General features: G+C 40.9%; 2 protein-coding genes across 2 annotated transcripts; both read right to left on the bottom strand.

Annotated features, from left to right (window-relative positions):
- Window positions 1–1,679: 1,679 nt before the first annotated feature.
- Window positions 1,680–10,578, bottom strand: asmt2 (acetylserotonin O-methyltransferase 2). The gene is made up of 9 exons (XM_034297422.1): window positions 10,200–10,578; window positions 9,670–9,761; window positions 9,320–9,494; window positions 9,024–9,153; window positions 8,784–8,852; window positions 6,946–7,064; window positions 6,406–6,543; window positions 6,188–6,310; window positions 1,680–1,894 (listed from the first exon to the last, which is right to left on the bottom strand). The coding sequence occupies exons 2-9, from the start codon at window positions 9,748–9,750 to the stop codon at window positions 1,680–1,682; spliced, it is 1,050 nt and encodes a 349-aa protein (XP_034153313.1). The 5' UTR covers window positions 9,751–9,761; window positions 10,200–10,578.
- Window positions 10,579–12,852: 2,274 nt separating this feature from the next.
- Window positions 12,853–20,941, bottom strand: pgrmc2 (progesterone receptor membrane component 2). The gene is made up of 3 exons (XM_010879337.5): window positions 20,561–20,941; window positions 18,808–18,963; window positions 12,853–13,804 (listed from the first exon to the last, which is right to left on the bottom strand). Exons 1-3 carry the CDS (start codon window positions 20,937–20,939, stop codon window positions 13,707–13,709), a joined length of 633 nt encoding a protein of 210 aa, XP_010877639.3. The 5' UTR covers window positions 20,940–20,941; the 3' UTR covers window positions 12,853–13,706.
- Between the last annotated feature and the right edge of the window lie 1,190 nt (window positions 20,942–22,131).

Below are 22,131 nucleotides of genomic sequence, written 5' to 3'. Positions count from 1 at the left end.
CGGTCTAACCCCAAACCTTATCACAGGCTGTCAAACACTGTTACTGAAAAAACATTTCCCAGATATTGCTTCATGCTAGCCAACCAGGACCGATACTCGTAGCTGTCCCGTTTTGCTTGCAGGTCGTCATTAATCATTGCCTGGCACAGAAAGCCTTGTTGGGTCTCCTGGACACAGACTTTACAATGCTCAAATAGAAAATGTTTTATTTACGTCACACTTTCTCTCCCTGGACATTGAACAGCCCCCTATTGTACGTCAATGTTTGAACTTCAACAAGCATTGGTTGAACCGGCTGTAGTGGTTGAGATCTGTGCGGTGGCCCAAATGGGCCACTGGAGGAAGTAGGAAGGCTAGTAACAGGATAACAGCGGTGTGGGGATCTGCTGTGTGAAACCTTGATAGCACTTGGTAACAACATGATCCCTGTTCAACTGATCATTGCGTTGGTGACAACACTGTTTATTCGGAAATGACACCAGGTCTCATATGAGGAATACACTTAAAAGTTATGTCCACATTTCCTGCATTAGAAGTAAGAACAACAAGGACAACAAAACCTGCCCATAATATCAGGTCATTTCAGACCTCTCGTCCATGCAAAAAATATACGTAAATGAGGTCCAATCACAGAGGCTGAAATGTGGAGGGATGTTCCAGTCTTCTGCAGAGGAAGAACCGCATAAAGTTGGATGTGGGAGACCACAACTACCGAAGTACAATTATGACAGAATTGATTGTCAGAACAGTCGCAGTGCTTCAGTAATCCACTGAGTCAACAGGTGTTGCTTCCACAGGTTCACCTTGATCCGGCTCACATCTTCTCACAGTGATACACCTGGCAGAAAAACAAAACATTCTCCTCCTTACACTAACCCATTTCTAGGTAAGGACATTGTAATGACTGTTGGTGACTTAACAGGTTAGGCCAGTACCGGTCCAAAGTACACAGGAATGGTGTGCAAACACATCAAAATGTTTGTAAAACAGTTTGAATCACAGTACACTACAGTTCAGTTCATTCAGTACATTTAGTCTTACACGGTTTAATTCAATCAGTTAAAATTACAGTACACTACAGTTCAGTTCATTCAATCTTACACGGTTTAATTTAGTCAGTGTGAATTACAGTACACTACAGTTCAGTTCATTCAGTACATTTAGTCTTACACAGTTTAATTCAATCAGTTAAAATTACAGTACACTACAGTTCAGTTCAGTTCATTCAATCTTACACGGTTTAATTCAGTCAGTGTGAATTACAGTACACTACAGTTCAGTTCATTCAGTACATTTAGTCTTACACAGTTTAATTCAGTCAGTTAGAATTACAGTACACTACAGTTCAGTTCATTCAGTACATTTAGTCTTACACGGTTTAATTCAGTCTGTTACACTACAGTTTAGTTAATTCAGTACATTTAACCTTACACGGTTTAATTCAGTCAGTAAATGTAGTACTATCCAGTGTTGCTCAGTTAGTAAATGTAGTATTTCACAGTTTAGTTCAGTCCGTAAATGTTGTACTACACAGTTTAGTTCAGTCAGTAAATGTTGTACTACACAGGTCACTAGGAGTTGATCAAGCTCTGCTGCCTCTAAAGGATGAGGTTCATGCTGTAAAAGGGGAGCTTTGCTAGAAACACTGTAGAGGCTTCCTCCTAAGAGATCCTATGGTTTCAACAGCCTGACAGGTTTATTTGAGCGTAGGACTTCCCAGTGCGACAGACCTGGATGTTTTGGAAGCCAGCGGAGGACAGCATGTTAGAGTACTGAGATGGAGGATGTTCCTTTCCCTCTGTCTGGACTAGCATGTTGAGGGAAAAGATCTGGGCCATGACTGGACCTCGATGGTTCTCAAATAGCAGAGCTTCCACTAACAGAACACCACCGCCTACATAGGAGAGACAGAGAGACAAACAGACCGAGAGAAGGGAGCTGTGCATGAAATCTACAGACCATACATTTTACCTCAACAAAGCCAACTACCGTCAGTCTGGCAAAACGGAGGCGGGGTGAACATCTTTAGGGGTGGGATGTGTTTCGGGCAGCAGGAAGACATCTGGCTGACATTGGGGTAGAACAAGTGGGGCCGTCTTTTTTGTTTGTATTCTCAAGAACATAGAATATTTGAAACAATCAGTGTTCATGTTGTAAAAAACTATTTCTGTCTTTTTTTTAAGTTACAGCGGGGAGAACACGTATTTGATACACTGACAATTTTGCAGGTTTTCCCACTTACAAAGCATGTAGAAGTCTGACATTTCTATCATAGGTACTCTTCAACTGTGAGTGACCAAATCTAAAACAGAAATCCAGAAAATCACATTGTATGATTTCCAAGTAATTCATTTGCATTTTATTGCATGACATAAGTATTTGATACATCAGAAAAGCAGAACTTAATATTTGGTACAGAAACCTTTGTTTGCAATTACAGACATCATACGTTTCCTGTAGTTCTTGACCAGGTTTGCACACACTGCAGCAGGGATTTTGGCCCACTCCTCCATACAGACCTTCTCCAGATCCTTCAGGTTTCGGGGCTGTCGCTGGGCAATACGGATTTTCAGCTCCCTCCAAAGATTTTCTATTGGGTGCAGGTCTGGAGACTGGATAGGCCACTCCAGGACCTTGAGATGCTTCTTACGAAGCCACTCCTTAGTTGCCCTGGGTGTGTGTTTCGAGTCGTTGTCATGCTGGAAGACCCAGCCACGACCCATCTTCAATGCTCTTACTGAGGGAAGGAGGTTGTTGGCCAAGATCTTTCGATACATGGCCCCATCCATCCTCCACTCAATACAGTGCAGTCGTCTTGTCCCCTTTGCAGAAAAGCATCCCCAAAGAATGATGTTTCCACCTCCATGCTTCACGGTAGGGATGGTGTTCTTGGGGTTGTACTCATCCTTCTTCTTCCTCCAAACACGACGAGTGGAGTTCAGACCAAAAAGCTCTATTTTTATCTCATCAGACCACATGACCTTCTCCCATTCCACCTCTGGATCATCCAGATTGTCATTGGCAAACTTCAGACGGGCCTGGACATGTGCTGGCTTGAGCAGGAGGACTGCAGGATTTTGATCCATGACGGGGTAGTGGGTTACTAATGGTTTTCTTTGAGACTGTGGTCCCAGCTCCCTTCAGGTCATTGACCAGGTCCTGTCATGTAGTTCTGGGCTGATCCCTCACCTTCCTCATGATCATTGATGCCCCATGAGGTGAGATCTTGCATGGAGCCCCAGACCGAGGGAGATTGACCGTCATCTTGAACTTCTTCCATTTTATAAAAATTGTGCCAACAGTTGTTGCCTTCTCACAAAGCTGCTTGCCTATGGTCATGTAGCCCATCCCAGCCTTGTGCAGGTCTACAATTTTATCCCTGATGTCCTTACACAGCTCTCTGGTTTTGGCCATTGTGGAGAGGTTGGAGTCTGTTTGATTGAGTGTGTGGACAGGTGTCTTTTATACAGGTAACAAGTTCAAACATGAGTGGAGAACAGGAGGGCTTCCTAAAGAAAAACGAACAGGTCTGTGAGAGCCGGGATTCTTACTGGTTGGTAGGTGATCAAATGCTTATGTCATGCAATAAAATGCAAAAAAATTATTTAAAAATCATAAAATGTGATTTTCTGGATTTTAGTTTTAGATTTTGTCTCTCAAAGTTGAAGTGTACCTATGATAAAAATTACAGACCTCTACATACTTTGTAAGTAGGAAAACCTGCAAAATCGGCAGTGTATCAAATACTTGTTCTCCCCATAGTAGTTTTTTTATTTTAAGTTAAATGTTAATACTGGCTAAATTTTACAAACATATTTGTTAAATTTCAAAGAAGACCGCCGTCTTTAAATCACATACTAATAATTCCCTCAAGTGAAATAGGTTTCCTACATCAGAAGCATTGCACACTCCCTGATAGATGCGGTAAAGAGGTCAACCGAACTCAAAGAAAACAATGGGAAAGACGCCGTAGGGGAAGTGCAGTTAAAAATGCATTCTGCGATTGTTGTCCACTGGTTGTAAAAGTGGCACTGTCGAGCAAAAACAGAGGGGTATCCTACGAAGCGAGGTCAATGGCTTAGAGGTCACTTCAGGAGTAGCTTAGTGACGTCGGGTGTAACTTCCCGATGAACCCGTACTGTGAAAGGTGAATACGTTTTACGCTGCATCTCTATACTGCCCCAATCAGGTCATCTTCATGGTTAACTCGATGTTACCCAGTATAAGCTCCGCCCTTCCTCCCAGAAAAAGGCATGCACATTTGGAAGACCCAATCGACATTGTCACACAGATTGTGAAAGCCCTACTCTGCAGGAGGGTGTTAAGAGGCTGTGTAACTTCCTCTAGTTCTCCCTGATGATGTTCTCTAATAAAGATATCGATTTTCATGAGGGCATTCCGTATATTTGACGGATTCTAGGGCCTACAGCATCAATATATTAGCAACATTATCATTCCTCCCCAGAAACTTTTCCTCCACCTCAGTCATCAGCTTTGATGATTGACCTTGATAATGTCAGGACTGACGATTGACCATGGTAGGGCTGATGATTGACCAGGGGAGGCCTGACGATTGACCAGGGGAGGCCTGACGATTGACCAGGGGAGGCCTGACGATTGACCAGGGGAGGGCTGACGATTGACCAGGGGAGGCCTGACGATTGACCAGGGGAGGGCAGAAGCTTAAACAGGCGATGTTTGACAAGGTGAGACCGGATACTTGACCTGGGAAGGGGTGACGTTTGACCGGGGGAGGGCTGATGACTGAGGAGGAGGAAGAACAGAGTTTCTGGGGAGGAATGATAATGTTCCTAATATGGAAGCTGTAAGGGCCAGACGTCTCTAATGCCACTCCCCGGAGTAATGTGCTCATGTAGAACAGTGTGTCGAGCTTTGCAAAAATGCCAGTGGACATTTCATGTATTTCATCGGTGATGCTGAACATCTGAGCAGGAATACTATATGCTGTGAAGTTCGCAAGGTGGTACTCACTAAACTGCTTCATGCATTTGTGTTCCCTGGCCATTTAAGCGTTCTAAAGATCAAATATGCTTTTTATGGGATTGCAAGTAATTACCAAAAAAGACTTGGTCTATTTTTTATATGCAAAGGCTGGGCCTAGTTTATATAAAGAACACATAGTTTTCCATAGGAATCCCAAGGGTGATTGGTGTGATTGACCGTAAAAAGATCTTAAATAATGAACAGTGAGTAATGGGTCAATTTCAGAGATTTAGCCCATGTGTAGGCCATAGCTGAATTATCTTAATTGTTTTCACATATTTAGATTTTACTTGTCCTTACATCTCAATCATATCACAAATAAGAGTCTGTAAGCCACAACAGAGAAAATATGACAAGAACACTACTCTCACAAATGTATTGTCTTCAATACACTGCCAACAAGCCTCCCTGGCTTTGTTGGCAGCTACAGTGTTCAATTTGGCCGTTAACCTTTCTTGAAACTCCTCATATGCTTTAAATATAAACGTGCTTACTTCCAGGCGAGAAGAGCCATTCAGGCGAGCCATCGTACAAAAACGCAGTTTGCGTTGCCGAACGCGCCCCTTTTAAGCGAACGCGCACAAACTCCAGTAAGTTAACACAGAGTCAACTAACAAACATCTTAATCCGAACACCACTTTAGGCGATCAGAGTTTGTCAACACTGACTTTCCTTGAAAAACCCTGAGTTCAATCTGAGTAGGTTGACCCTTCATAGTATACCCCTCAGGTCCCTGATAAAGGTGTACCATGTCACATGTCACACCGATTTGTGGCCTGTGTCAACAAAACAATTCCATTTTCAACTTGAATAACTGTCATATTATACTAATTGTACTTGGTAAAACTGGAAGGTTTAAACAATGATTCTGTTCATTAAACAGTTCGTTTATGTCCTATGGTGCTATATTTGACTGAACAGCCTTGTTAGCTAGCTAGCTAAGAATCATGTCTAAATGTTGTTTGCTATCCACAAACAAATCGCTTCATTAGTAATTCAAAACAGCCCCAGACATGGTTTATCTACCCTTTTAGAAATAATTATATAAACATGAAACTTCACCTAGTAGACAACATGGAAAATCACCGGAGTGACAACATGAAACATTAGCCAGGTTGACAACATGGGATATCACCTGGTTGACAACATGGGATATCACCTGGTTGACAACATGGGATATCACCTGGTTGACAACAAGTGTGGATCTTCTTCAGCAGCTGAAGACATTTGTTTTCCTCCCAGTCATGAAGGATTCTGGCCAGGATGAACAGATCAGCTGGAGGGATGTCTCCATCAAAAAAATCTCCTACAAAACAACACAATCTATTTATACAGACTAAATCATCTTATTCAGTCACATAGGTTATATATGTCATGTATTATTAAATTAGTGGCACGGACCCTCCTGAAACACGATGGCGTCGTCCTGCTCACTGAAGTGTTGTCTGGCGATTTGGATGACTTTAGGAAGGTCCAGCACAGTGACTATGGAGGAGGGGTAGGCCTTAGACAGCTCCCTGGCCAGAGCCCCTGAACAACCTGCCACAAAATATCACAATTACTAGTGAATATCACAACCACAACTGAACAGCAAAATGACTGCAGAATATTTCCATGACAAATTGATATAACCACAGAAACACAATTTCACCACAACAACTTAATATCACCACGACAACTGAATATCCCAACAACTACATGACTATTGAAGATCACAGCAACAACTGATATCACCACAGCAAACGATATATCACGACAACACAATATCACCACGACAACATTACCAGAATGTTCTGTACTATCCTGCATTGCCATGGATACTCCTGCATAAGACTAAGAAAACAATCCATTCACCTACTCCCAATGGTCAGGGTTAGGTGTAGGGTAGGGTTTGGGTCATCTACCCCCAAAGGTCAGAGGTTCAGGGTTGGGGTCACCTACCCCCGAGGTCCACTATGGACTTAAAGCAGGAGAGGTTGAAGGCTGTTACGACATCCTGACCATCTAGGACCCAGGTTGAGTTCATCAGACCCATAAACTTCAGCATCTCCTCCTCTGACCTGAAATGACAAACAGCTAGCTGATAAGAGTCACATAGACCATGGGCAAAAAGGTGATAGTCAAACAGACCATGAGTTGACATCTGATAATCACACAGACCATGGTACCATTTGTGTGGGTGGTCAGTGGGCATTACATACATATATTAGTAGGAACAATTACGGACACATTTTTTCATTTATTTTTTAAATGTTTATTTTGAAAGAAGTTTAATTATATTGTATAATACATTTTGAGCTACATTGTGTAATATATTGTATTTCTCAAAAAACGTATAATAAAAGTGATTATGGAACTTTGTGGCCCCTCCCCTTGCAAGGATAACCACACGGACCCTTTTCCATTAATGTTTTTATGACACTGACAAACACATTGGAAAGGTTCATAGATCTTTATGCCATAGTGTCTGCCCAGGTCCTTTGGACTTTACTTACAGACCCACTTACATTTCAACCCCCTGGCTTTTAATTGGATTCTTGAGACTAAGATAGTCCTTGCTAAATTTAGATTTTGTGGTAAATTAATCATTGTTGTGGATTTTGGGGTGTGCTGAGGGTTACAAACTTGCAATAAGATCCACTTGTAAAGACATTTCAGCCTCTTGGCAGAGGCAACCAAATCCTTGTACGGAGTATGGCTCATAATGCTGTTGACCTTAAAAAGGCCCTTGGGAAGCCTTCTTTTCTGCTCATACATTCTCATTTTAACACAAAAACAACTATTGGTGTGAACCGCCTAAGAGCTCAATTTTCATGTCATCTGACAAATATAAACCCAGGGAGCCCACTAAACAACACTGGCATTGGATTCATTATGGCAATGATATTCTGATGAAACTGGATTCATAGTGACACTGTCAGTTAGAGTTAAAGCTGCCTGTGTGAACACAGTGGCAGTCTTCAGCAGGACTGGAGACATGCCACGCAAAATGTAGACAGCATTTGGGCGAACCCGTCAGAAGTTGATGGGAGCTGCCATAATGACCACCTAGGACGCATTTAGCCTTGCTCAAGGACAGACTAACACTTGTCACCTGACCACAGTATGTAAAGTATGTGAAAAATATAGCTTAGGCAGGCGTAACTGAAATACCAATCAGACTGCTATTTGGAAGATATTTGTCAAAATATGGTAGGATAGATAGATAGATAGACTGTACTATAGTACATAACTGTAACAGTAAATTGTGGGTACTGTGTAAGGTGACAGATCCCTCTATGTGGTATAAAGACCTGGAACTGAGGGAAACAGCAGAGCACACAACAGTAAAGACACATAATCCCTTCAGGCAAAATATTCAATGAAGCTTCAGCTGATTCAAAGCACAAAGAGAAATGAATGCATTGGCCTCACATCAACAACCAGCACTGGGCTGTATCCATTCAGTGTGTTAAACAGCCAAGATGCTAAACCATCCCAGATCTCTAATACAGCCTACATCCCTAACACAGCCTACATCACTAACCCATCCTACATCTTTATCTTAGATATTCTAGGATATCCAAGATTTCTAACCCAGATTCGAAAATATACCCTGGCCCTGAAACCATCCTAAATTCCCAAACTGAGCAATAGCCTTTGTCAGCATTGATGGGTAAGTAACAGAAACTACAACATTTAATATTGTAATAAAAAAGGCCATCCAGTTAAAGTAGAAAATACATAGAGACCAAATTGTCTTGAAGGATTTCTGCAATGATAATATAAAGTTCACATACCTGTAGATCGCTTGAAAGATTTCTTCAGGAGAGATCCCAAAGGTTTTCTCATTTTGGTTTTTTCCCTCTCTGTAAGACATTAAAGACACTGCACTACTTCAGCTAACAAAAATGTTTTGACAACATTCCTCTTAACTGGTCTATGTTAGTTTGATAAATGTGGGATAATTGCTAGTATTCAGTTTAGAGCACAAATTAGTGTTGTTGTTGAAATGTCTGTTGTTATTGTTGTTTGCCCACCTGACAGCATCCACCATGTTGTTCCACAGTGGGTAGATGGTCTGTGATTGGTAGATGATCATATCATGCAGAGACTTAGCACTGCCTTTAGCCAGGTAGAGGCTGGCCACATCAGTGCTGCTGTAACACGCTAGAACAAATAGAACGTTACTGCTTTAACACACTATGGTTAGGTGTGCTGATGGTTAGGTGTGCTGATGGTTAGGTGTGTTGGGGTATGTCTGTGTTGAGGTGAGTAACTGTGTGTTGGGGAGTTTTGAGATCTGTACAGGTGTGTTGGGGAGTAAGAAATTTACCTTTTCCATCTATAAGCTCCACCTCCAGGATGTTGACACCCACTAGCACATCCAGAAGGCGTTCCATCCCATCCACGCTCGTGCCTAGCTCCTGGGCCACATGCGCTGCAGGCAGGGGCTTCTGGGATTTCAGCAGGTGGTCAAACACACCCAACTCACAGGCGGAGAAGATTACCTGAGGGAAGGCAAGGTCAAAGGTCAGCATGGTGAAAAACTCTAACAACATCTGATTCATCATGATTGGACTAATGAACTTTAACCTAACAAAGGCCTTGCTGTATAATTTTCTTTGGATTTGCATCATAGTTCTGGGGATGTCAGTTGACAAGACAAATATTATGAAGCTCAACCTTTGAAACTCTGAATCCATTGAAATACTCCAGAAGTTTAAAGGGATAGTCCAGTTCACTCTGGGACAGATGTTCTGCCATGACGTTAATTCCTATTGCAGGCAAAACAGAAAGACATCAAACAAGTAAGATTAATGTCATGTAGCCATGCTAATGAACAAGGAAACGTTTGCATTGCTTGAGTTTGCCAGGTCTGTGCACTTTTGGGGAAATCAGTCAATGGACTGGACATCCAGGTTCTTTAAAGCAGCAGTCGCGCTAGCAGCTTTAGGGGACCAGGAAAGCATATGCAGGGACGTGCGATAAAAATGAACTCCGTTGCGTAACAACCGTTTTCTAGTTGCCGGAAGGCGGGTATGTAAATTTAAGGTGTTGAATAGCCTATCACATAGTGCTTTAGAAAAAAGACTGTCCGAAGCGTGGAAAATCCTGCCAAGTGTCAAATATGCATACTTTTTCAACAAACAAAAAAGATGAGGTATTGAGATTCGAGGGTGCCAGGGATTGTTGTTGATTACATTAACACTCACACAATGGTCCGATGGCGATGCTGCCAACTACTGATGATCGTCCGATGGACAATTCAGGTTGGACGGGGGAATATTCCTTCAGAATCTGTAGGCTACTGTTGGAACCGGCGGCGCGGCTGGAATGGCGATTCAAAATGGATTTCGATCTGTGTGCACAGACCTGGCAATTTAGTCCACCTGTTAATTTGCTGTCGATTTTTTTTCTATTATTAATTAGACCGATGAAGCAATAAATGAAAAGCTAAAAGTCGCCTAACATAAAGCGATGTTTACAATACATCAACACAAGAAATGTGCAGTTCTGCTATGCGCCTGTTAAGACCGGGCGCTAGGGAGCTGGCTCAGCCAGCCAGCGAGAGAGCACGTCTAGTCCATCAGTCTGACGACTCGAACTTTACCTGGGTGTGTGCCCAGCTCGCTAGGGGGCGACACAACTCGTTTTAAAGTAGTGTTGGCAAATGCAGAGGTTTCTAGCCTGATTGTGCTATATTTATTGACTGTGTTCACAATAAAAAAAAAATTGGGCGTGTTGATTAATAGATATGATTTTAAGGCAACAAACCATTTGTGCATGTTTTAGTGAGTTTGTCAGCATCTAGGATATGATTGACCGATATGGTGTCAATCAAATCTGGCAAACCTGCTCTGCAGACGCCTGCTCTGCAGACAGACTCAGATCTGCGGATCACAACCACGATCAGCGCAGCCATATATTGTTCATGTCATACATTTCAGATTATAAATACGGAGAGCTGGTGTTTCATGTTCAATCATTGAATTTATTAGTTGGGAACAATTTCTCTGTGTAAGTTTGATTTTTATTTTGGGTGCAGTCATTTTAAATGATGCTCGCTGGCGACTAAAGTCCTAACCTCTGCGGCTACGATGTGCCTGAAAAGAGATCCATGATTATATGGAACATTCGATGGACAATAATTTCTCAGCCGAAATAATACCTCTGATCTGATCCAAATTGATTTATTGTCCAAATAAGTTTAAAGAAGCTAACATTAACGTCTTGCATAGGTTACCGTTTTTACACAAATTCAGAATACATATTTCTCCACTGTGTAAGGAAGACAATTCTGCATCTTCGTTGAGCAATTTTTACACCTTCCCTTAATTGTTTCAATGAGGAATACTTTTGGATCTAAATAATGTTCATTCTAATTGCTCTTTTGTTCTTGACTCGAAAGAGGACCCGAGTCCTTGGACCACGCCATAGGACTACCCGGTCTGGCAACTCCCATTTGCCAATCTCAAGTCCCCCTGGGTGTGTTGCAGATCTAGCTTCTCCCCGACGTTTCTTGCCGTCCTTGTCCACCTGGTTGTGCCGCTGATCGGGGTTCCGCCTAGAGACTCTGAACACAACATCAGTGACTGGAGACATGGATGTAGCACAAAATTCTGGGCCCTGTACATAGGCGGTCGCTGAGGGCCCCTCCCCACTTTATTCAAGATTCAAACATTTTTGAGGGCCCCTCTACACATTAGGGGCCCTATATACTTAGTACCCCTTTTCCCCCCAGTCCAACGCCCCTGACTGGAGATATACAAAGGGCTTTATAAAATGTGATTATTGAAAGTCTGACAACTATAATTAAAAAAAAGCTATTAAAACTTACGTTTTTGATAAAACTATTGTTAATGTGGGATATTGTGGCAGCACCATTGCAATTCAGGCGTGGGTAAAATGCAGAAACCAGAAATTCTGGTGACATTCTGTACGACTGCATGCACATCTAAAAAGTTGGCATTATTACCATCCATTGACTGAGTAGGGCTGTATCTAAAATAGTGTTGTCTTAAAGACATAACGTAAATATTTGCTTGGAATTAAAACTCACATTAATTATAAACCAAATCACTTTATTATGCATGAAGGAATCCTTTGCCTCTCTCGTTGCAGACACATACCCAACATTTAAATACATGACGTGGCGGGAATTCAGCACAGCTCACCATTGTTGCGCATGCTTTAATAAAACGATAGATATATTTACAAGATAAGCGACTTCTCTCCCAAACCTGAACATGCCTCGATCCCACCCCAGAGCACTTTCAACGTTCACTTTGAAATTCACCCACGTTTAAAAAGATCTTGAGCAAAAAAAAAAAAAAAAAAAAAGAGGCTTTTGGCCAGTCAGCTCAGCAACATGGTTTCGTCATTAACTACATGAATATGGCAGTAACACTGAGGGGATATTTACAGGGTGGTGGATAAGAGGAGTTCGTCTGCCAGTCTGAGACAGACCAGAGCATACCTTAAGTCTGACTGCTCTTCAGAACCAGATTCTCATGAAAGAAAACCGCTCTTTAGAAAACATTTCCAATGAAGGAAACCACTGTTCAGAACACATCCAAGAAAGGAACAAATAAACTTCACGGATAAAATAGATTTTTTTTTAGACTGGTCAGGATTTTAGTAGTATAAAACAAACAAAATAAGGCACAATTAATACTTTGACCATTTCATTTCCAGGGGATTGTACTGACATCCAGCAGAGTGGCTTGTAAACAGGCGATTGGTTAGAACCGTCAGCTGACCTTCCCTTTGTATTCCCGACCAATCAATCCGAGTGACTCTATGTTCTGGCAAGGACCTTGACTACACAGCAGCCCCCCCCCACCCCCACCCCACCACCCACCCACACCCACTAGTACCCCCAACAAATACAATCACATGGTGACAGACAGAGCCTAGTAGTGCACAGACTACCGACACGGTAAGCTAACTCCCCATCCATTTCCTTTGGTTCAGCCAAAACCACAGCATTGCCGTCGCAATTAAGGGTGGGGCAAGGAAAACTAAGTCCCGCGGGCAATCGATTAACTGATTGATGAGCTTTAAATCTAACGCTAAAGCTGTGTGTATTCGTGAGGTGAGGGATGAGAATAAACCAAACTATAAAGTTGTCTCGTCCGACCCAGTCTTCTTTGACCATCACAGCCTCATTCCTGCACCCTCACCGCTCCATGTCATCTACTTCGCTTCCATTCACATTAATATAACCGTGGCATCCCAAGGAAAATTCAATAAAATGTTTTGTTTCCTTTTTGAAATATACTAACTGCACAAAACCAAGACAATTTAATGTCATTAAAATCCCCTTTGAACAGTCTGTCATAATTGGTTTCTGTTGGCGCTAATCTGTATGGTAAAGGGGGAAGAGTCATGTCCAGGGCCCGCCCATCCAGGACAGCCATCCAATCCGAGGACTGGAACATCCAATAAGAGGAAAATCAGGCAATGTGGCCATCCAATCCGAGGACTGGGAAGGGGGGTTGGGGAGTGAAGAGGGTTGAGGAAGAGGGGGCAAGGAGGAAGAATGGGAGGGCGAAGAAGAGGAGAACAGGGGAAGAGGAAAGGAGAAGGAAAACAGGAAGAGGAAAAAGGGCGAGGAGGAGGGCAAGGAGGAGAACAAGGGCTGTGGAAGAACAGATGGGCACTGGCAGCAGTTTGGGTCCTGGCTTTGGTTGGTGGTTTGTACAGAACAGGCCAACAGTTCATTCGTGTTTCAGGTGGTCTTTGATGTCCTCTTCATCTGTGTACTCTGAAGGCTCGTCCCCAGGCTTCAACAGCCGGCCAACATAATCATACTTTTCTGTAAAGGCGAAATCACAAAGGTTAAATCAAACAGTGTGGCGCTGAATCCTAATCTTCAAAGAGCACCATCAGATTTAAAAACATCCCGCACACTAGGGCTGTCAACGATATCCGATTTTCACTGCACGATTATCGAGGGATTGTGAAAAGGCAACCGGATGAACTGATAAACAAAAGATCCTAACACCGAGGGGAGTTTTTATAAAAATAAAAATGTCTTTACGGTAATTCACGCCAGTGCACAGGTCCAGACTCGTAGTTTAAGCACATGCATCGTTGTCTAGACGACATGAATAAGCCATCAAAAAAACAAGTGTTTTTGGATCTATTTCATTTTCGCCTAGTGAATACAATATTATCACATGTATTATTAACATATCATTTTCATTCTTTAAATATCACAATTTTTTTGTCAATACCGGTATAGCGTGACAACCCTACTGCATACACTATATATGACAGCCTCCATTCAGGAGAATCTGAACTGTAACGGCAAACATCAAGCTTTAATTTCAGGTTTAATTTTGAAAGTATAAACCACTAGGCTACACCTAGAAAATATGGAGGTATTTATCTCACTTAAACCACATTTGCCAAACAAGCAAGCATTCTAGCTGAAATTCTGTTTCCTTTTATATTTACATGTTTTATCAGTAATCATGTTCTCTCGTGTTTTGGTCACCACAGACTCAACCCAGTTGTTCATTCCATCAGTTCACACACACACACACACACACACACACACACACACACACACACACATACACACATACACACATACACACCTAAGTTGCAACTAAAACACAAGAAAGCATAAATTAATAAAACAATGACAACAAATGAAAATGTCTATAAAATCGTAGCTTATATAGTTGGTATACCGCGGTACAAGTGTGATGAACACCTTTATGCCATACGTTTCCCCCAATTTGCCTTTTCACTCATTATTCAAAATGGCCGGAGGTAGCATCTACAATTGTTTAGAAACCATCTATTCATATTTACAACACCGGAGACTCAGGACTGACAATAAATAAAACAATGGAAACAAACTGTAAATGCCATTGGCCTTCTAAAATGGGGCACACTGTACAAAAGGTACTCCAATTTCTAGATCTGTGACAATACTAGTAATGAAAAAAAACACAATTTTAATGGCAATCAACATCCCCTCTAAGCGGAGTGCATTTGAGAATGTGCAGCTCCTCCAGGTCTGATGCCAGCCCACAGAGACCACAACATCAGAGACCTCACTGTGTTTGCATTTCAGAAGGGATAACGTTTGTTGACCGTATACTAGAGGTGCGTGATTTATTGACCCAATACCGTTATCCCAATATCACCTCGAAAATGTGGCGGAAAGTACGCAATTTTGTGTTTATTTTGTGGAGAGACGTGTCCGTTGGCTGTGGCTTAGTTGTGTTCGATTTGGAGCCCGCTTGAAACCGCTATATAACGATCATGTTTCATTGACCAATTGCCCTGTCCCATGCAAATGTGAGCGCACAGGTCCCACTACACAAAGAACCCTATGGAGCATACCAGGTGACGTGTGCATACTTCCACAAGTTAGTGGTCCAGAAATAAGGCTATGTTAAGGCCTAGTGGGTAAGAAAAATAACTGAGGGGATTACATGCTTATTGAGAATTAAGATGGCTTGAATCTTGTGTCTCATTATTGTCATTGAACTGTACAAGTACAGTACAACGAAATGCAGTTAACATCTAACCAGAAGTGCAAATAGAAGAGGGCAGATCATTTAGGAGTATTAAGTATAATGTGTATTACAAGTGAGATGTATAGATGTGCAATAAAGGCACATGGAAGTGCAAATAGCAGTGCCAAGCCACAAGTATCTGGTACTCTTAAAAAGTTGGACAGGGTTGGCAGGTCTGCTGTACCAACAGTACAATGTCCTGTTCTGTAGACATGGTCTTTATTCATTCATATTTCACCAGTCCAATATGACTCAGTTAAAATAAACCTCTGTTGTGAGAAAACCTGTTTTCCTATATTATGAATCTACTTTGATGCATTTCCCCATAACTTGTTTTTACATACATTTAAGAATATCAAAAAGATTATCGATATCGCAATATTCACGATCACTATCGCAATATCACATTTTGTCTATGCACTGCTTCAAAACCCTTCTTAACACAACAAAGCACAATGTATGTTGGTTTTGGCAGAGCATGAGCGCATTAGATGTGCCAGTCTAAAACCCTACACAGACTTGTTTGCCACAGCCAATCAGGTGCCCCAGTAGGACTGTATGCATGTACGCCATTTGCCACACCTGTCACCCCACTCTGTGACCTGTGTCTCTGCTGGAGGTAGCAGGAGCACAAACATGGATAAGTGGCTAAAAATCAAGTGAAACAAAACAAAAAAAAATCTACTGAATGATTTACAGCAACTACTTAAAGCACTGCGTGGGTCCAACATGTCAACATACAAATCCAGATGAAAGAACTATTCAGGTAGGCTCTCTCCCACCCTCGGTAGCGCAGAACTACCTTCACGAGCCAAGAACATTAACCAGCGAAAGATTAGCCAACATTTTTCTTGGGAAAGTAAATAAACCTGTTCAACTTTTGGTTATACTTTATTTGGACAGAGTTACCATCTGTAGATGCGCTACAGATATTCATAGTGTTAACAAATGATCAAAAACACTACTAGTTACTACTACTTTCTATATAGATAGTTACATTTAGACATCAATTGTAATCCTAAATAGCTGAAGGCAGCAAACAATGTTTGTTTTTTTACTAACCTAATACCTATTTAAAAACCAAGTAAACAAAATTAATAATTTCTTGCATTGCATTAATCTAATCCGATGAGAATGTAATACTTTGTCATGGAATGTTTAGTCAAAGATGTCCTATGTATAAACCCTAATTTAAACTTCCCATATAAATACTGATATTTTATGTATTCTACATTATTGTAGTTGCTTCATATCTGTAAAGTACTTAAAATTCAGTTCCAATTTGGAGGCAGTAATTTAAAAAGAAGATCAATGATATAATGTAAATAAGTCAATAAGCAGATGGTAACCTACATTGTTTAATTCTCTGGTAATTATGAAGCATTTTAGGTGGTTTACTTTAAAAAAAATCATGAACATCAGCCTCTAATTTAAACATGTTTAACTGAACCCAGGCCTGTGATGAACAACAAATGAAGGCTACATCATCAAAGCTATTTTTATATGAAAATACTACAGTATTTGCTCCACAGGTTTTGTTTGTAAGGTACTCTTCTAGTCCTAAACGTACTTGAAATACCCACAATAGCCTGAGTGTTCACTGAAAATGCATACCGGAAGGTGCAGAGTTTTCACAACTTCAGTGTTTCTACAGAGACCAGGCAGTTGCCCAATAACCCAAAATGTTAGGGAACCCTTTGGTCCAGAAGAAAAACTGTTGTAAAATAATGGTTCATATCTTAAAAAACAATGCTAACTCTGGATTATGTGCGCTTAAAAACAAATATACAAAACTTTTTTTTAAAGTTTGGTTTCCATTACACCATACTTACGAGTATTTGAATGCTGGTATTCTCCAAGTGGTACTAACATTTTAAACATTCCCCTAATATGATTTAAAATATCCAAAAATAAAAGACATTAGTCTGGTCTTTAACTTCAAAGTAGCCAGTCATAGTCCAAAGTCCTGGAGTACAGAGCCAAAACAATTAAACACGACACTCTCCATACACCTGGGATACACTGTATAACCATACAATATTTATCTATCATATCTTTACATATCTGATAATGACATTACACATTGATGAGTGATTTGTGAACCCTTTACATAAAGAACCCTTTCTGAATAAATCTGACCTGAAACAGTGGTTCCCAACTACGGTCCTCAAGTACCCCCAACAATACACATTCATTGTAGCCCCAGCCAAGCACAGCTGATTCAACTTGTCAACTAATTATCAGGCTCTCACGGAGTTGAATTGGGTGTGCTTGTCCAGGGCTAAAACAAAAATGTGTTGGGGGTACTCGAGGACCAGAGTTGGGAACCACTGATCTAAGCTAAGTCCTAAAAACAGACTGGGACCCCGTCTAAACACCAAAAACACAAAAAGTCTTCTTTGAGCAAAATAACATTCTATATTGATTGACTGTTAGGCAAAACCCAATCAAAAAGCCTAACGCAATCAACATGTTCGTAGAAATATATCCTTGATTTTATTGCATTAAAAAGGCAAGGGACAAAGTACTCTAGATAACTTTTAATACACTTTGCCGGGTCATACGCTTTTAGGAATTTGATGGAGATAAAAATCATCAGGTAAAAAAACAAGCTAATGTTAAAATGATTTCTCTCACCACGTAGATCTATATTAGGGCGTGTAAGGTGTGTAGTGGGATTCTCATGATTCTGGCTATTGTGAGAGGTTTTTCTGCAACAGTAATCATTGGGCAGACCAACTAAGCATTGTATTTATTAAAATGTATTTAAATGTTTGGGATGGAAACGTAAATGACCAAAACATGTAAACAAGATAAGTATATATTTTTTATTAATACAATCTTTGAAAAATAATAACACCCCTAATAAAATAATGACTTGAAAGTTTTGCTTTAGGTGTTGTGTTGACTGGATTTAGTTCTATTTCTATAGTTTTCAAGTTTGCAAAATTTAACAATATAGTATTACTTGTTGAGTTAAATCAATTTAGCCGTATTGCTTTACATAATGAATTACATTTATTTAGTCTAATTGCTTTAGTTGAGTTGAATACATTTAGCAAAGTTGCTTTAGTTGTTGAGAGATGAATAAATTTAGCAGGGTGGCTTCAGTCATTGGTTTTAAACCACAACCACCTCCCTCAGTTCCACAAAACAATGTGTAGAATTGCCGAAATATGGCTAAAAATTCACACTCTTCACTGCCAAGATGGTTGCAAAAAAAAAAAAAGTACAAATCTGAAATCCTGGACCACGGCAATACACCTTGTCATTCCCATCTTACCATTGAACTGCATTTCCCATTCTCTAACCGACTCCATCTGAACTGCGTTGAGGTCTGACAGGTCATCATACTCGTCCCTCAAGGCATCTTTCTCCAGACAGAATGTTGCCAGACCCCTCGATGCATCCCGGCCCGCAAAGATACCGTATGGACCGTCTGCAGGGAAGAGATGGTGGAAAAAGAATACTTAGCTATGTCTGTATTCAGTTAACAGAATACAGACATAGCCCTAACCAAGCCATTGCCTTAATCATCAAACTGTACATCTATAAGAGTAGGCATAGTGCAGTTATCCTAATGTGATTCTAATAAAGAGGCTTAGAGATTAATCTACAATATTACATAAATACTACTAAACACGTCAGAATTTCTTAGAAAAACAGATTCATGATCATCTGATCACCATGTGAGGAGTAACCTCCACACAGCCACTGGCGCATTTGTGGTGTTGTTCCTTATCAAATAAACAAATTGTTTTCACTGTGAATGGGCGTGTTAAAGTTGAAACAGTCCGAAATCAAATACATCTGGAGACGCTGCATGCCAGCTGACCTTAGTCTTTCAATCTACTAACCTTAGTCTTTCAAACAAAAGTACGTGATGTGTAGCCGACTAGACAGCAAACTCAAAATAACCTGATCGTGTTGTTTGGCTAGCTTTAGAGCTACATGAGTGCTCTTAAGTGTATTTTATGATGACGATTACATAAGCGGTTTAAATATGGGTGGGTCCTCAAACCAATTTAAAGGGACCTTCGTTGGCCTACAGTATACATACCCACGGGCATCGGTAATGTTATACCCAGCCAAGTCATACAGATGACTAGCCTTAGTAGCACTACCAGTGAGTCCGACTTAGCTGGATTGTTTGGTTGAACAGTAGCAAATGTGACTGGCGTTAAAACTGAAAGTATTCAATGGTGGTACATGTATACAGAACAGTGCATAGGTTTTTGATACGCATTGACAACGTCAGTTAGCTAGCTACTGTACAGTCACAGGACCAATAAGCTAGCTAAGTTAGCCACCTGGTTAACCATATTATTGCAAGCGCGAGTACAGTACACTTTGGCCCCAGGTACTTTCTAGTACCGGAACACTGACCAATTTGTCTAGATATATTTTCTTAAGGCAGTTAATCTGCATTCGTTCTGTTAATAGCCTACCTAACCAACGTTAAAGAGCTATGTTACTTGAGTGGACAAGTTGCGTATTGTTTGAAATGAGCCACGTAACGTTAACTTCCTAGTTTGCGAACATACATTTTTAATAATAGGTAGTTAGTGTAGTGGCTAATGTTACCTAACAAATGTAAGCAATGTAGCAAGATAGTGTTGTTCATGTACTAGTTATGTTGGTTGTACAAAAAATACATGTCTTGTGGTAACACTTCAGCTACTGTACTAAACTTACGCGTTAGCCAGAACACAAGCGCGCAACTCCGCTTGCACCAACGACAAACTAACAATCAATTTAAAAGCAAACAATCAATGCTCAGTACCAGACTCAACTAGCTAGCTAATATTAATTAAGTGGTTAACGTGCAACATCAAACAAAATAACTACTTGGATTGCTAGCAACCTAGTAACTTGTAATAAAACCAAGTAAACTAGAAAGTTGGCTAGTAAGCTAGCCGAAGCCAGCTATAAGAGATTGCGCCCAAATAAGAGATTCCATAATTTGCGCTGGTTCCAGACCAGGGTAACAAGTTAGCTAGACAGTAGCGCACTCTAATCCATTAACTAATTCTTACCTCGACCATAAAACTTTTTGCCGGAGGTAACATCGAATACTTTCATATTAACTGCCATCATAATCCGGGGGTTTTGAAGTCCATCGTATTCCCTCAGCTGCTCCAAAGTGAAATCACGTCTTCTCATCTTTGGAAGAGACGAGGCCTCGCTTCCATGGGCCGCGTCAGCACCAATCCGTTTACCCCATCGCCGATAAATAACATAGCAGATCGCAGCCACTAAAACTAAAATACATACATTTAACAACATCCCGCCAAGACTGAACACGTCCGACTCCTCTGAAGTCCCCTTCCCGCTACTAGTGTCAACTGCTCCACTCGAACTGTCTCCATCGTCCGCCATACTGTCGATAGCGTCTACCCACAAAGATCCGCCCATTTCGGGTTTCTCGTGAAATATGATTGGCCTGTGTCAATAATCTTTGAAACTCATGCTCCAAGAGCGAACAGAACAATAACACGACTCCAACAATGGGGTGTTTGTTCAAATTACACCAGCAACTTGTGTTTTTGGGTGACAGATTATTTCCAAATTGAACGCAAGGATCAGTTTCTTACGTATCTATTGAGGGTATGAATTTATCATACATACGTCTGTCGTGATAACTAAATATGTACTAAAACAGTACTAAATATGGAGTAATTAATAACAGGTATTACAAACATTTCCACTCACATTCCTATCGCATGAGATCCTATGAATTTAACTCTGTCTAAACTTGCTTCCAAACGTATTTTCCGCCACCAGCATTTTAATTAAATGCTATTAGTTTACCTATAATCTCTACAAATTTGCTTGAAGATGTGATATGCTAGTGGTCAGTACCAAGAGTTGTGATAGATAAGATAGTGATTAGTATCATGAGATTTTACATTGACCCTTCGTCATTCAGATTACTTATCCAGGGCAATTTACAGTAGTAAATGCACACAATTCCTCCACGGTCCCCTGTGGGAATTGACCCATAAACCTGTATCATGAGAAGTGACATACTAGTGGACAGTATCATGACATGATGTGAGACAGACATGATAGCAGACAGTATCATGAGGTGTAACAGACGTGATAGCGGTCAGTATCATGAGGTGTGACAGACGTGATAGTGGTCAGTATCATGAGGTGAGACAGACCTGATAGTGGTCAGTATCATGAGTTGTGACAGACCTGATAGTGGTCAGTATCATGAGGTGAGACAGACCTGATAGTGGTCAGTATCATGAGGTGTAACAGACGTGATAGTGGTCAGTATCATGAGGACTAACAGACGTGATAGTGGTCAGTATCATGAGGACTAACAGACGTGATAGTGGCCAGTATCATGAGGTACGACAGACGTGATAGTGGCCAGTATCATGAGGTGTAACAGACGTGATAGTGGTCAGTATCATGAGATGTGATATGAAACCTGAGCAACAGTATCACTGGTTTCCTAGATAGTGGATTGACATTAGGAGATATTCTGACAGCCAAGATTATTATTATATCAGCACTGTAACAAAATATTATAATATCAAATGGTAACTTGCTGAATATTATTATTATGGTAACCCACTAAATATTACAATATCAG

The sequence above is a fragment of the Esox lucius genome, chromosome 15, assembly GCF_011004845.1.
Source record: "Esox lucius isolate fEsoLuc1 chromosome 15, fEsoLuc1.pri, whole genome shotgun sequence".
Taxonomy (NCBI): Eukaryota; Metazoa; Chordata; class Actinopteri; order Esociformes; family Esocidae; genus Esox; species Esox lucius.
Note: the sequence above shows the minus strand (reverse complement) of the source record. Positions and strands in the feature narration are given on the sequence as shown.

Excerpts from the sequence above, each read along its gene's own strand:
- asmt2 (XM_034297422.1), bottom strand. The coding sequence starts at position 9,750 with ATGGCAGAACATCTGTCCCAGAGTGAACTGGACTATCCCTTTAAACTT. Across the intron at positions 8,853-9,023 it reads AACATGGTGGATGCTGTCAG|AGAGGGAAAAAACCAAAATG; the intron begins GTGGGCAAACAA and ends AATGTCTTACAG. Across the intron at positions 6,311-6,405 it reads CGCCATCGTGTTTCAGGAGG|GAGATTTTTTTGATGGAGAC; the intron begins GTCCGTGCCACT and ends GTTGTTTTGTAG.
- pgrmc2 (XM_010879337.5), bottom strand. The coding sequence starts at position 20,939 with ATGGGCGGATCTTTGTGGGTAGACGCTATCGACAGTATGGCGGACGAT. Across the intron at positions 18,964-20,560 it reads CAAAAAGTTTTATGGTCGAG|ACGGTCCATACGGTATCTTT; the intron begins GTAAGAATTAGT and ends TCTTCCCTGCAG. Across the intron at positions 13,805-18,807 it reads ATGGGAAATGCAGTTCAATG|AAAAGTATGATTATGTTGGC; the intron begins GTAAGATGGGAA and ends TCGCCTTTACAG.